General features: G+C 38.8%; 1 protein-coding gene across 3 annotated transcripts in view; it reads right to left on the minus strand.

Annotated features, from left to right (window-relative positions):
* The window catches only part of EMC2 (ER membrane protein complex subunit 2), a 51,799-nt gene that overhangs the window by 25,097 nt on the left and 10,849 nt on the right, over positions 1–15,853 (minus strand). For all 3 annotated transcript variants that reach the window (XM_073330320.1, XM_073330318.1, XM_073330319.1), the window contains exons 4-5: positions 12,619–12,704; positions 5,947–6,004 (exon numbers count right to left, since the gene is read on the minus strand). In XM_073330320.1, the coding sequence (XP_073186421.1) occupies positions 5,947–6,004; positions 12,619–12,704 (144 nt within the window). The remainder of the gene's footprint in view (positions 1–5,946; positions 6,005–12,618; positions 12,705–15,853) is intronic.

A 15,853-nucleotide genomic window follows, 5' to 3' on the forward strand; every position in this document is an offset into this window, starting at 1 on the left:
CCCCACCCCCAGGAGCCACTGCCAGACATTCTGGCCACTTCCAGGAGCGGCACAGGGCCAGGACAGGCAGGGAGCCTGCCTGAGCCCTGCTGCATGCCACTGCCACCCCGGAGTCGCTTGAGGTAAGCAGCGCTGGGCTGGAGCCTGCACCCCAACCCGCTCCTGCACCCCAACCACTTGCCCTGAGCCTCTTCCTGCACACCACACCCCCACCCAGACCCCGCACCCCTGCCCCAGCCCTACATTCATGGCCTTGCATACAATTTCCACACCCAGATGTGGCGCTCAGGCCAAAAAGTTTGCCCACCCCGATCTACCCCTGTCTCTCTGTTCCCCATCTGTAAAATGGGGTAACACTGCCCTATCTCAGAGGGGTGTTATGAGGATATACATGTTCAAGACTGATATGCTCAAATACTACGGCAATTAAGGGTATATAAGCACCTAAGGGGAAATAGACTGATAGACTCTACTTACTCTGATCAGGTTTATTACTAAATGCTCTACAAGAATACCATTCAAAACATAGTGATAATATTCTCAAACTTGTTAGTGGAGATACTAAGAACTACATTATAAAATATACTTCATAAAATAAAAAGGTTAAAAGTTGAATCTGGCCCCAAATTTTGTTTTTGTAAAATCAAATTTTTAAAATTTTATAAAGGTGTTCCACTATTTTATTTGTTTTTAAAGTTCTGATAGAAACAGTTAAGGACGAATAATTTACAACCCATCTCTAGAAAACCAAAAGACTGGATCATAATGCATACTCACAAGGGGCTGGATTTAAAGTTGCTCAGGTAACCTTAATTCTGGCATTTCCTAACTTTAGAGTGCTTAAACTTTGCACCTTCAATGTTCTTTTAACAGTTTTTTTTTAAAAATGCAAATTCCTAATATTTTTCTAAACTGAGGAAAATAGAAATTCTATTTGGAACCATCCTGAGTCATCAGCAGGGTTCAGATATTATCCACCAGACAGACCTTTAACATTAGAGCTAACACAATAACAGACAGCAGCAGCAAGCTATTATCTTCAGTGTGCACCACACCCTAGAGGAGAATGACACACAGTCTTTGCCACTGGGTTTTATAGCTCTATGCTGACAACAGATGATTGCAGAGACTCTGAACTCCCAAATTCAGTTTTGGGTTCTAGAAGTGAGTCCGCATTATGGGGTTTTAGCCCTTTTAGACCCTTCTACTCCTGTGTCCCCAGCCTGTCTCTGTCCTCCTCTGCTCCTATTCACCCCACCTGGGCTCCTGTCCCTCTCTCATTCTAGCCACACCTTAGATTGACACCTCACACCTTCAGGGCAGAGATTTTTTCTTATTCTGTGTCTGTTCAGTGCCTAGTATGGTGGAATCCTAATCTCAGCTGGTCTCGAGTCACTACTGTAATATAAATAAAACAATTTTAACATGGCTCCAAAATTGAGTGGCTTAATTTTCTTCCAGCTAGAGATCTGAAAGGGAGAATGAAATGTTCTTAAGTGAGGCTTTTACATTTATACAAAACTAAACACCTATGTCAACCCCCATCCTTAAATAGTCCAATAAAATAGCTGTTTGCCATGTTGTTGTAGCCATGTTGGTCCCAGGATATTAGAGACAAGCCAGGTGAGCTAATATCTTTTTTTGGACCAGCTTCTGCTGGTGAGTGAGACTAGCTGTCAATCTTACAAAGAGTTCTTCTTCTGGTCATTCTCTTAATTCAGAAGTTTTAAGTCTAACAAAAACTGACATGAAGATGCACTTTTGTATTTCATGAAGTTAAGTTCATAATTCCATTTACCACAATTAAAAAATCTGCTGGATCTCAAAAAACAAATGATTTCTTAATCTTTGTACAATTCCCAAGCAACTTCTTGTCTGAAACTGTCAATCCATGCAGTGTGCGATTTTTACGACTTGTGTGAACAAACGTCTGTTTCACTTACAGCACTTGCCAAACGAGAAAAAAAAATGTTTAATATATCTAAGCAACTCCATGTGTCAGCACACCAGAAAAAACTGGTGCACGGCAAAGTGAGTGCCAAGACAAACTCAGCCATGGTTACTTTTTTAAAACCCTGAAACATTTATTTTCCTACAGCAGCCACATGTGTGCATGGAAATAATTAACAGGTAGATGACAAATAATTCAAATACCTGACAATTTATCAAGTTTCTATTTGACTTTCACTCTTCAAATGCAAGACTGACCCAATCTATTCTACAGTTATCTTTAACACGCCACCACCACAAACTTTGCTCTATATTGAGCAGAGCCTCCTCTATTTTCAGAATCTGAGAAAGTCAGGATGTCACACACCTGTTCTAATATTTGAGTTTACAATATTTTATACCTTTCACTATTAATGTCTGTACGTATTTAGGGTTTTTAATGGAGAAAAACAATTAGATAATTTCATCAAGCATGATGGTTCCTTACTAAAACAAAATTATACATTTAAATAATAATATCCAACAAACCACAGATTCGGATGATGTTCGCCATTTGGAAACAGCTGAAAAGAGCACCTGCCAAAAATATGTACTTCAAAAGGCTTATGGTCTACCCATATCTTAAATATGGAGCTCCATTTTCCATTAGTTTCAGCAGAATCTTACAACACACATACCTAGCTGACGTATTCTTGTAAAATGTGACTACACTTTGAAAGCATCTTTGCTTTGTTTCAGCATGACTTCTAGAGAAAGCTAAAGGAGTTTTGTTCTTTTCACCACTGGACAGAATTCTGCCCAGTTTTCATGAGCCAGAAATTGTTGCAAAAAGACAATTTAATCTGACTCAAAAACAGGGATATCATCAATGTAAAAGCATGCTATTCAAACAGCCTTTACTTACATTTGTTATAATGTGTAAGATCCATTTCTTCCAAAAATGATTTACATGTATTTTTTTCCAACTTTGTGCATTTGATAGTGGTTGGTGTAGAGTTATTTTTAATCAGACTATCCCTGTATAGTCAGTTTCCCCATGTTTGTGTGCACCCTTTAAACATAAATAGGAAACCAAGGAAAATAAGTGGATTGCAAAAAAGCTAGCGGAGTTTGAAATCCATTGCTGAATGTGAACATGTGACTTCCAAATCCTCCAGCCTGTCTAGAATACCTGAAAGTATCATACGTGTGTAAGTGCCTATCAAAAACTGAAAGAACAAAAATCTTCAGAAAGAGTACATGGGACTCTGTGGCACCAGCCTCCTGAGAGATGAAGACAAAATAATTATGAGTTAAAAGGACATTGTCTGACTTAGTTGCAATTCAAGGAGGAGAAAGAATGTATAACAACTATGCAAAATGGCTTCCCATCAAGCTTTTTCTCTTGACTGTTCATCAGTAAAGAACAGCTTTTTTACCACTGAGAACAGTTTCATTTGATACCTACGGAGGAAAAAATAAATTGGAATGAGAGGAAGTGAAGAAACTCAGATGCATCATAATACCGAAGTGGATGCAAGTCAGGCTTTGTAAGCACAGTGATGTACAATGCTAAGCCAAGAGACCAAGGAGCTTTGCTGCGTGCAAGATCCAGTTACTGACTACTACCTAAACCCTACAAACACTAATACACTTGAGTATCTATGTACATACAGTCACAATGACTTCAATGGGACTTATGTGTAAAGTTACTTAATATGTAATAGTATATAAAGTTACTTAATATGTAATAGTATTTGCCTGATCGGTGACTAAATAAACACTAACAATGGGAGCCAAGACTATGTGACAACATATAATTTAGTATTGCCCTTTTGGGTTATCTTACTAGCTATACATTTTGAATATGAAATAGCCATCATCCTTTCATATTAAAGAAGTCCCCAGTGTAAGAGTATAAGCTGTTCTGGTCAAGAGCTGTGCCTTCTTTTGTTTATGGCAGGACATTGTGGGTACTACTGGAGAGGGTGGGAGGGGAAATGTTGTGTTAAGCATTAGAAAAATATGAAGAGGAAATAATGGCCTGTAGGTTAGAAAGACCCTATATACATTCAGTAGTATTTATGAAGTGTTCAACTGTATTCGTGGGGGGAGAGGGGAAGAAAAGCACTCAAACGCTGAAATGTCCCAAATATCTTAAATGACATGGCAGGACATTGCTACTGTTCAAATACTTTCTTTTTTTCAAGTCCATAAAATTCACATCCTGTGCAACTGCAGTTCCCATTCCACATGATGTCAAGGCATGCACCATACTACTATCAAATCCTTACAGAACAGCACTCAAGATGAAAGCCCATCTACAAAGATGTTGCAAGCCAGGTTCCCCTCAAGCCCTAAAATGTTGGTATTTTTTAAAAAAAAAATAAATATATTTTATAGTCCACACAAATGTTGAAAGATACAATATTCAGTGATGGAGGAGGAGGACATCACATATATTATTTCTAATATACAGGCTCTGCTTTCCAGACTATTAAGGAATGAAATATCAACAGAGACTGTGCTAAAGCATCCCATTGAGTAGATGCCACCAGTTGCAGGGCATCTGGATTTAGGGGATCCACAAAACAAAAGAATGGGTGATTTCATTTTAGAAATATCCTTTAATATGCCTTTAACCTACTTATTAGGAGGATTTAAGTTTTTGATTCAACTTTGCAAAATTCCTGTGAAAGCCTCCAAGATGACTGAGGAATGATCTACTAATAAGACAGGACTAGTGATATTTTACTTGTCTATCCAAAAAAAGAACATACAAATTACTTAGCCCAGAAAAATGGGTAAATTTTGCAAAGACTAGTTTAATTTAATTGATGCTTGAAGCTAGTAATTGCAATTTTATCAATCTAAATAATCGAATTTTTCTCAGAGCTCACAAGATACACAGGTGCTATCACTAATGCTCAAACCACTGTCATGCACCAATGCGGATTTAAAAAAAATAAATAAACCAACAAAACCACAGGATAGAATTAAGTCCTAAGAATACATAGAGAAGTTTACTAATACAAAAATAAGAAGAAAAAAGAAATCATTACCAAATTAAAAAGGCATACTGCCTACCCTTTTTAATGCATTATAACAGGAACTGGAATCAGTCAACTGCCACACAAAAGACCCAAGCCTACCTTTACCATATCATGGTAATTTCCAACTTTATCCAACAGCTGAGACACAGATGAGCTGCTGCCAGCATGGTAGCTCTGGAAAAAGTTAATCATTTGCACCTTCAAACTATTTTGCATATCAGGTGACAAGATAAAGTCTCAAAACAGAAAGTCCCTCAAAGTAATTCCAAAACCAGCACTGAAGCAATACTTAAGAACACACAGCATTGCAGGACTGCAAGTGTCATCTGCATGGATGATGCCAGGAGCCCAAAATCTCTGCACAGTGATTTTTTTAAAATGGGCACACTGTACAGTGAATCGCAGTTTGACTCAAGAGCAAGTTTATAGCCTTCCAGCTATTAAACTGAGAAAGGTAGTGTGCAATTCAAACATTCACAGAACATATTTTTATTTTCAAAATCAGATTAACAGAAGGTAGGGATAGGAGAGACATAAGAGACTAGTTTTAGTCTATCTACCATCTAGAACTGGATTGCCACCAACAGGACTGCTTGACAGCCTGAGCTCCAGCCCAATCCACAATGTCCACACTGCTAGCTTTAGCACACTAGCGTGAGTCTGTCTACCTAGGCTGGGAGGCTTGCTGCCAGCCGCAAGTATAAACATACCCACGGAGGTCAAACAGGACTATCATTTACAGTGATAGGCTCTCAAAATTCAACTTACGTAAAAGAAAATGCAACCATGAATCCTTTTGATGAAAGGAAATTAAATAATTCTGAAAACAAATAAATGCTAGAATATTACACTAGGAAGTTTTAAAAAATGATTTCTCAATTACCCAATGATTTCACTACACTTATATTAGCAAAGGTTTAGTACAAATTAAAAATATTATTTCCAGGGAAAACATTTAACTTACTGTATTGGTTGAATCTTCTTGTAAAATTCTGTCATATAGCTGCAGGGCATCATCGTACCTATTTAAAGAAACAGAGGTGAATTCTAGAGGTGACGCAGCTCAATTGTTTGGTTAAAAAGTTTTTGATTGGCTCCGTAATTAGGTAACAACATTATAGTATTTTCTATACTTGGTATTGTGCTAACCTTATATAGCTGCAAAGGAAAATGCGTACCAGTCACTGAATTTTACTGTCTGTACATAAACATTTACTCAAGCAAAACTCCTACCAAGGAAGTCTTGACTAAGGATGGCAGCATTGGGTTTCACCAAATAAACGGAAAAATAAATTGCAGTTCTTAGTGGGATATTATTTAGATTGCACCAGAAGCAGGGCAGGTATTTTATATGCCTTTTGTTTCTTCATTCTACCTTTTAAGTTTCCTAGAAGGTCCTTTATTCTCCCTCTCCCCCACCACGACCGCACACAGCCATTTTAAAGACCACCCAAAACAAGAGACTTGCTACTCCATTACAGCAGTGGTATTTCAAAGCTCCAGAGAGTCTCATTTTGGATTTAAAGTTTCTCTTATGATGGTGTAAAGTATAAGCAGCAGAATATAATGGATTGTGAGGCTATCGCAGATACCACACATACTCCTAGTCTATTGCAAAGATTAGATTAACCCCTTCTAGGCACCAGAACAACACAGAGTTACTCCACTATAATTCTGCTACTAGAAATACACAAATAAGTTAACCCATGTTGCTGCAATGAATAGCTCTACTGTTTTAAACCATCTCTGAGAAACAGTCGTCATTTTATCCAGCCCACTTAATAGCTTGAGCTGGTTTTATACAGTGTAGCTATGTAGATACTGTATTACAACTACATGGTGAGGGCTCTATTTGACTTCTTCAAATCTCCATACTACGTAATACTTTTATCAGTTTTCTACAGGGTCTTTACAAACCTAAATAGAATGGCTACAGGCCCAGCTGTTTGACGCAACACTTATTCTCCAGTCTGGTAGAGGATGTTCTTATCACTCAAGACTCATCACTATGATCTGCTGCTATTGAGGACAGCTAGATGTTACTGTTGAGTGACACAAGGTGATCCCACCTCTAAGGCATTAGCTTGAGCACCTATATTGTCAGTTTTGGAAAACTGCTGGTTGAACTCCATTCCCCTGCTGAACGATTCCAGGTTGCCAGCCCATGACGACCCTAAATTGTCATCCCCCACATTTACATTTGCTTGCTTGCCATGTGCTTACTTGATTAAAGATTATAGTGTGGTGTGACTCCAGACTGCCATCCTTTGATCACTAATCCTTTTAGAATCCCTTGAAGAGGGGGCAGAGAACTCAGGGAGAGCAGGGGTTTTAAAAGACAACTCCTAAGCAACCAGAGGAGCTAGTGAACAGGAGAGGTGAGTGAGAGCGCAAGCAAGAGGCACATAGACTTAAACACTAAGTTTAAACTTAGGCCAGTAAGACACACACACAACCCTGAAAGAGTAAAAATAATGCAAGCAAAAGTCCAGCAGCAGAGTGCAGGGTTACCCAGTTTATTGCACTGAAAGCAGCATGTACGATTACCTGCCTTGTGGGCAGGTAGCATGTGTGTGCATGCAGTACAAACCGCTCTGGGGCCCTCAGAGAAACAATCCAGGCTTCTGAGGCCAGAGTGGCTGAACTAGAGGAGTTACAGGGAAGAGAGAGGTACATAGATGAGACTTTCAGGGACATAATAGAGCAATCCCACCTCCAATCTGACAGAATCTGTGCTATTAAGGAGGATGAAAGTCTCATGGAAGGAGAACAACAGGCTGGAATGGACGGAAACCATCATCATAGTTGGGAACCTCTTTCCACTTGATGTCATGGCATCTTCTTGCACTTAGGATACTCCTCCAGGGAAGGGAGCCCCAATTATTAAGAAGAAAGAGATAACAGTAATGGAGGATATATGATTATTAGAAATATAGATAGTTGAGTTTGTGATGACTTGAAGAAACACACTGCAAACTGCTTGCTAGGTGCGACGGTTGCAGATCTCACAAGGCCTCTAGACATGCTTATATGTAGTGATTGGGAGGAGCTGGTGGTCATGGTACATGTAGGCACCAGTGATATAGGGAAAGGTAAGACAGAGGTCCCAGTCGCCAAATTTAGGCTGCTAGATAAGACATTGAAGTCCAGGACCTCCATGGTAGCATTATCTAAAATGCTTTCAGTTATATGAGCAGGGGCCAGAAAGACAAGCAAAACTGCAGGGTCTCAATGAATGGATGAGATGAGAGTGTAGGGAGGAGGGTTTTAAGTTTATTAGGAACTGGGGAACCTTTGGGGAAAGAAGGAGCCAATACATTAAGGATGGGCTTCACCTAAACCAAAGTGGAACCAGACTGCTGGTATGTAAAATTTAAAAGGTTGTAGAGCATTTTTTAAATGAAGGGTTGGGGGAAAGCCAATGAGTGTGGTGGAGCACATGGTTCGGGCAGAGTCATCCCTTAGGGATGAGTTTATTAAAGGGGAAATTCTATATACTAGAAAAAAAGACAGGAAAGAAGTTCGTAAAGTACAGGTAGGAGTTAATGAAGAACAGTCAAACGCAAAAGAGTTCCATTTAAATATAACACATGAAGGCAAGCAACTGAATATTGACAAAATGTACAAATGCTAGAAGTCTAAATACTAAAACGGGTGAACTAGAGTGCCTGGCTTAAATGAGGGTATTGATATAATAGGCATCATGGAAACTTGGTGGAATGAGGATAATCACAGGACAAGGTAATACCAGGGTACAAAATATATGGGAATGACTGAATAGGTCACACTGGTGGGGGAGTGGCACCATGTGTGAAAGAAAGTACAGCGTCAAAGTAAAAATCTTAAATGAATCAAAATTGTACCACAGAATCTCTAACGATAGAAATTCCGTGCTTGATCAGTAAGAGTATAGCAGTAGGAATACACTATACACTGACTAGGATGGTGACAAGGACTGTGAAATGCTCAGGGAGATTCGAGAGGCTGATTTAAACTATCTTCATATTAATTGGGTATATGTCACCTCAAAAAGGGATGCAGAGATAAAAATTTCTAGACACCATAAATAACTTCCTTGGAGAAGCTCATCCTGGAACCCACCATGGGAGATGCAATTCTTGATTTAGTTCTAAATGGAGCACATGATCTAGTCCAGGAGGTGAATATAGATGAATCGGTCAGTAATAGCACAAGAATATAATTAAATTTAACATCCTTGTAAGGAGAAAAGCAATAAAGAAACACATCACTGTAGCATTTAACTTCAAAAAGGGGGGAACTCCACAGAAATAAGGAAGCTAGTTAAATGGAAACTAAAAGGAATAGTCACAAGGGTGAAATGCCTGCAAACTGCACAAAGACAATTTAAAAATGCCATAATGGAAGCTCAGACTAATTGTAGATCCCAAATTTAAAAAAAAACAAACAAAAAAAAAACGAATAAAACTAGTAAGAGGACCAAAAAATGCCTCCAGGGCTAACCAGCAGAGTAAAAGAGGCAGCTAGAGGCAAAAAGACATCCTATAAAAATTGGACATCAAATCCTATTGAGAGTAATAGAAAGGAGCATAAACTCTGGCAAGTCAAGTGAAAAAGATAACAAGGCAGGTCAAAAAAGAATCGAAAGAGCAACTAGCAAGACACAAATGGGTTTTTAATACATCAGAAGCAGGAAGCCTTCCAAACAGTCAATGGGTCACTGGAAGGTTCTAAAGGAACACTAAAGGAAGAGAAGGCCATTGCACAAAAGTTAAATGAATTCTTTGCATCATTCTTTACTACACAGGACATAGGGGAGAGCTCTATACCCAAGTCATTCTTTTTAGGTGACAAATCTGAGCAACTGTACCAGACTGAGGTGTCAATACAGGAAGTTTTGGACCAAACTGATAAATTATATAGCACCAGGACCAGACGGTACTCACCCAAGAGTTCTGAAGGAACTCAAATATGAACTTGCAGATATATTAACTGGGATGTAACCTATTGCTTAAATCAGGCTCCATACCAGATGACTGGAGGATAGCTAATGTAGCTATGTTTTTAGAAAAGGCTCCAGAAGTGGTCCCGGCAATTACAGGCTGGTAAGCCTAACTTCAGTACCCATCAAATTATTTGAAACTGTAATAAACAACAAGATTATAAAACACATGAACAAACACAGTATGTTGGGGGAAAAGTCAAAATGGCTTTTGTAAAGGGAAATCATGCCTCACCAATCTAGTAACTCCTTGATGGAGTCCACAAGCATGTGGATAAGGGTGATCCAGTTGATACAGTGTATTTGGACTTTCAGAAAGCTTTTGACAAGGTCCATTACTAAAGGCTTTTAAAAAATTAAGCAATCATAGGGAAGGAAGATCCTCTTATGCATCAGTAACTGGTTAAAAGATAGGAAACAGGATAGGAATAAACGGTCAGTTGGGCACTGTGCAACAAAATGGCAGATGAAATTCAATGTTGAAAAGTGCAAAGTAGTGCACACTGGAAAAAATAATCCCAATTATACATACAAAATGATTGGATCTAAATTAGCTACTGCCACTTAAGAAAAATCTTGGAGTCCAAATAATTCTCTCAAAACATCTGCGCAATGTGCAGCAACAGTCAAAAAAGCTAATAGAAGCATTAGGAAAGGAATAGATAATGAAACAGAAAATATCATAATGCCACAATATAAATCCAGAGTACGCCCACACCTTGAATACTGCGCGCAGTTCTGGTTGCCCCGTCTCAAAAAAAAAAAAAAAAAAATTAGAATTGGAAAAGGTGCAGAGCACGGCAATGAAAATGATTAGGGGTATGCAACAGCTTCCATACAAGGGGAGATTAAAAAGACTGGGACCATTCATTTTAGAAAAGAGATGACTAAGGGGGCACACGATAGAGGTGTATGAAATAACGAGTGGCATGGAGAAAGTGAACAGCGAAGTGTTGTTTACCCCTTCACATAAACAAGAACTAGGGATATCACCCGATGAAATTAACAGACAGCAGATTTAAAAAAAAACAAAACACACACACATAGTAGGAAGTACTTCACACAACACAGTTAACCTGTGGAACTCATTCCCTGGAGACGTTATAAAGGCCAAAATTATAACTGGGTTAAAAAAGAGCTAAGTTTGTAGAGGATAGGTCCATCAATGGCTATTAGCCAAGATGGTCAGGGACACAACCCCATGCACTATGTGTCCCTAAACCTCCAACTGCCAGAAGGATTTGGCACTGGCCACTGTTAAGACAGAATACTGAGTTAGATGGACCAATGTCTGACCAAGTATGGCCATTCTTATGTACATATGCCTGCCTATGGTTAGAGTCCATTTGTCAAAGGCATGGGCCAACATCTTTAGTTTGGTCATACAAACCTGGACAGAAGCATGTACAAGCAGACAGAGCTGACCTTCACATTTTTGAGCTGGTTTGAGAACCAATTTTTGCCATCTATTCCGCAACCAAAACCAGATTCCTGTTCACCATGCCACACCAATATGTATATGCCAGAGCTAAGAATTATGGGAAAGGATTAGCAAGACATCTCAAATCAACTCATTTTACATAAGAGTGGGTATGAGAGTAGGATTGCTTAGGTACCTTAGCCTCGTGCTGCAGCAGAAGAGCCCAGCATTCCATTCATTTCAACCCAAACAACAGGCTTCATAGATTCATATCAATTTACAGTTTCAAAACATTCTTTGCAAGGAAAAGAAAGGATGAGAAACATCTGTTAAATGAAAATGGGGTTTTCTCCCTTTACATGTCTTATGTCCAGGATTCGGGGTGGCCCATGATCTCTAGGCCTCAAAAGCCAACACTGTAAGCAGTGTGTTACAGGAAGCATGCTCGGTACCAGCGTTCCATGTTGGCAGTTTCTGGAAGCCCTTTGCAAAATTTCTAGCTGCCACACCACAAGTAGATGGTTTTGGAATAGCTTACTGGAACTTGATATACAACATGTCCAAAGGGGGAAGTCAGGCAAAGACTAGAGGTGCCCTAGAGGACAGTCTACTCCTCTCCTTTGTGGGAAAAGTCATATATTATGGACAGTGAACCCATCTGTAAGCCGTCTGAACCATCCTATATAAAAATGTAATAGAGTTATAGTCCTTCAGTAGGATAGAGCAAAAGCATCCAGAAGGGTTATAGTTTTCACTTTTATATTCTACAAGGTTTTTGGAGTCAACCTATTAGGGTTTTATCCACAAGGACAAAGCTTAGAGAAGAGCTATATTCAGCAGTTATTTGGGGCAGGGCAATGGTTCTGAATGCTACTTGAATTCTGGACCAGTTGGATTAAATATGTTGGTTTATAGCTGTGGCATACAGACTTTGTTTTGCCAAAAAAAACTGTGTAGTGTTTTACTGTCTATAGTTTGATGATGGCAAGTAAAGGACCTTTTAAATCTATCAAGTCCAAATGGAAGATTACAAGTACTGTAATATTGTGCTAGCCAAAATGCAACAGAAGTGCCTAAGCACAATAAGGTCATCATACACAGAACTATTTTTATAAAGGAAAGAGCATTGCATTTATACCCTCTGCTCTGAATTTTACTGTGTGAAGAATTCCTTTTTCAAGAGATATCAAGTACCTTTTTCCAGACAAGAATTAGGTTTTTAAATTCAGCCATACCTTTCCATGTATTCAAATCTCATGCCAGTTAATCGCTTAACCCTATGGCTCCCAGGGAACTGTCGCCTTAGCTCCTGAAGACAAAACTGCATAAATAAAATAAATTCCTCAGAGTTAGTGATTTAGCTTTGAGTGACAAATACTACTTATCACATTAAAAAAAAAAGTCAGAATCAGAAGGCGTATTTGTCACCAGCACTTCCTACCACAACCAGAGAAAAAGCACATCAATACCTAGAAAAAGGTCTACTACTTCCTGTCCAGTGATATCACAAGGATTCCAGAATATGTAGACAGACCACAGACTCCAAGCTGAGAAAGACTCATGGCCAGCGATTAATTATTTTCAGAGTTTAAACTGTTTAATTCAGTCAATACCCTGTGAATATTATTCAACACATGGAAAGAAAAAGAAAAAAAAATACTCCTTGATTAAGTCAACAACTTGGAATGTGACTTTTGATTAAAACAAAACAGCAACTTCTGGGATAAGCAATAAAATGTATTAATAAAGACAAGCTCAGAAATTGAAACCTTGTCAGCTAGAAGACTTAATTACAAGATGAATTTTCCATGCAAGTAGCTAGACAATCAGAGCTCCTTGGAAACAGTTATTTAGCTTGGAAGATTTTTATTTGCTTTTCAGATTTGAGGCCTTCCTAAATCAGTGCACAAAAGAAAAACCCCACCTATAAAAACAATAAGAGTTCAGGTGGCACTTTTTTGTTTAATGAATGTATTCTTTATAATGGAAAAAACTGCCTTTGAAAGAAGCTGTTTATAATGGTTTGCAATACAAAGAAAACATTTATATATAATAATGTTTGTGTCACTGGGTTCAATCAATCCTACAGACACAGGAGATGCAGTCTGCACACTCCTGCAAGCAATGAGACAGCTGAGCAGAAGATATTCACCCCCTATACTATACTTGCCTTTTTTTTTTGGGGGGGGGGGGGTAGGTGTCTCTGCTGCTACCTGATTGTGTACTTCAGGTTCCAAATAAGGTGTGTGGTTAACTGGTCAGTTTGTAACTCTGGTGTTTGTGACTCTGAAGTTCTACTGTACTTCAACAGGTAGGTTTCTTAATCTTAAGAGTCTGATTAATCCTACAAAGGCAAAGAAAATGTAACTCTAGCATGTTAGACACAGGTTTTGCAGGTGTCTACCAACAGTAGGTGATCTCACTAAAGCCATGTGTTACAAATATGGAATTGGCTACATGTAGTATATGCATGGGTTATGATCAGTTATTTGGTGCAAGGGAATGAAGAAAATCAGAGGACAAAAAAGAATAATGAGATGAAAACCATCTCAGACTTCTCATTTGGAACAGACACCAGTCCCTTAGGAAAGATGCATCACAGCTGTCAAGTGCTTCACTGCTAAGTAATAGGAATTCAAAAACTATTCACATACTCAGGGGCTGCAGCTGTAGCAAAAAGCCACTATGATGTTAGCTAGTTTGAATTAAATGTGTGGACCTATAACAAAACTAAAATAACCCCAACTCAGATGTAAGGCTTGCTCTAAGTTTTTAGCGTATACGCAGTGCTGTGGATAAGCAGCTATACTCTCAGATCATGCTGTGTTCCTCATAGGACACTAAGAGGCCAGTAGTCCAAACTCAAAGCTGCTGCTTGGGTTATTAGTAAACACAGTATTTGGCAATTTTTGATTTTTTCCCCATGTTGGTCCATTTAAGCATTTCACAAAAGCGTTAAAAAAACCCACAGAGATAAAAAAAACTCAGAAAAATAAGTGGAAAAATAGTATAAAAAGAAAAGGAGTACTTGTGGCACCTTAGAGACGAACCAATTTATTTGAGCATGAGCTTTCGTGAGCTACAGCTCACTTCATCGGATGTACTCCTTTTCTTTTTGCGAAGACAGACTAACACGGCTGTTACTCTGAAACCTAGTATAAAAAGAGGCTTCTCTCTCAATCTATTCATTTATTTCCTTGGTGGAAGAGAAGACTTATCTATGAGAGGAATTCATGAGGCTTGCAGAAAGTGCAATATGGTATATTACGTTACTGTATATACTGAAGTTCACCCTAAAACATGGAACTCAAAATCATTACACTTTTCTAATCCTGGCTATTCGAGAGACTGACACTCTCCCAGTTCTATACTGCCATAGCTGTGGTCAGTGAAGGCACTTGAACTGAAACCCTGGCGTTTAAGTGTGCACAAGGCACTGTAAGAGCAGTCTCAATGCAGGACTCTGAACTATGGAATTCTCTCCCTTCTTGGTCTGAAGAAGCCCAGGCCTGTTGACCATCTGGGCACAACAAAACACAGTTCTTCTCCCATGCCAGGCAGGAGAATGCACTGAGGGTTGAAATGTGTGCACAGAGGTCCTTTTGTCATTTTTCTTTCCTGATTTTGGGAAAGTTGCTGAGTTTGCTTTTGTTTGCATTTTTAATCCATTACCATAGTGCTTAGAGCCCTGCATAGGCGCTTTGTCTTCAATCCTTTGACATAAGATGCTGGAGAAAGAATTAGTTCACTAACCACACAACAATGTTAATTATTAGCTAAAAATCTTACTTTTCCCCCTGCATCTAAGTAGTAATGTTAAAAAAAAAAAAAAGGCTGAATAAGATATCCAAAAGACTTTTTAAGCTTTAGAGACCAATTGTGGCCTGTAACAAACAAATTAAAATATAAGAAGGCTCCCTTAATTTACTTAACAGGCTATTTCTAACAAGGCTATTCACAATGTTGATCTATTAAGAAAGCATATTGAAGTATTCTGAAAAAAAAAAAAATTTCTACTGGACCAACTTCTATGGCTGAAATGCAGTAACTTTAAGAAATGATTACTGGCAAGGGCACTTGTTTTTTGGTTTTGATTTGTTAAACCACTTCTCCCCCTCATTCCCAGTTATTTTACATGGGCTTAATCCTGGTCTCATTCAAGCCAATGGAAAAAAGCCCCGCTGATTTTAATGGTGTAGTAACAAGCCTCATGTGACTATCAGGTCCTCCCTTTTGTCTTTGCAGGACTCTGGTGTGCTTTCAGGGGGTGAAAAGTGATGTCACATAATGCTGTAACTTCAGCTCCAGCTCTTCCTCCTCAGAACGCATGGGGAGGAGGGAAGGAAAGAATACAACTCAATATATTTGTAGTATAAAAAAGACAAAGCATGTTTAAGTTTATGACTCTTTATATACCACGAAGGAGTAATAAAGGGTACAGCCACATTTTCTGCTTTAATATTCACCTTT

This window comes from Lepidochelys kempii, chromosome 2 (genome assembly GCF_965140285.1).
Source record: "Lepidochelys kempii isolate rLepKem1 chromosome 2, rLepKem1.hap1, whole genome shotgun sequence".
Lineage (NCBI taxonomy): Eukaryota > Metazoa > Chordata > Testudines > Cheloniidae > Lepidochelys > Lepidochelys kempii.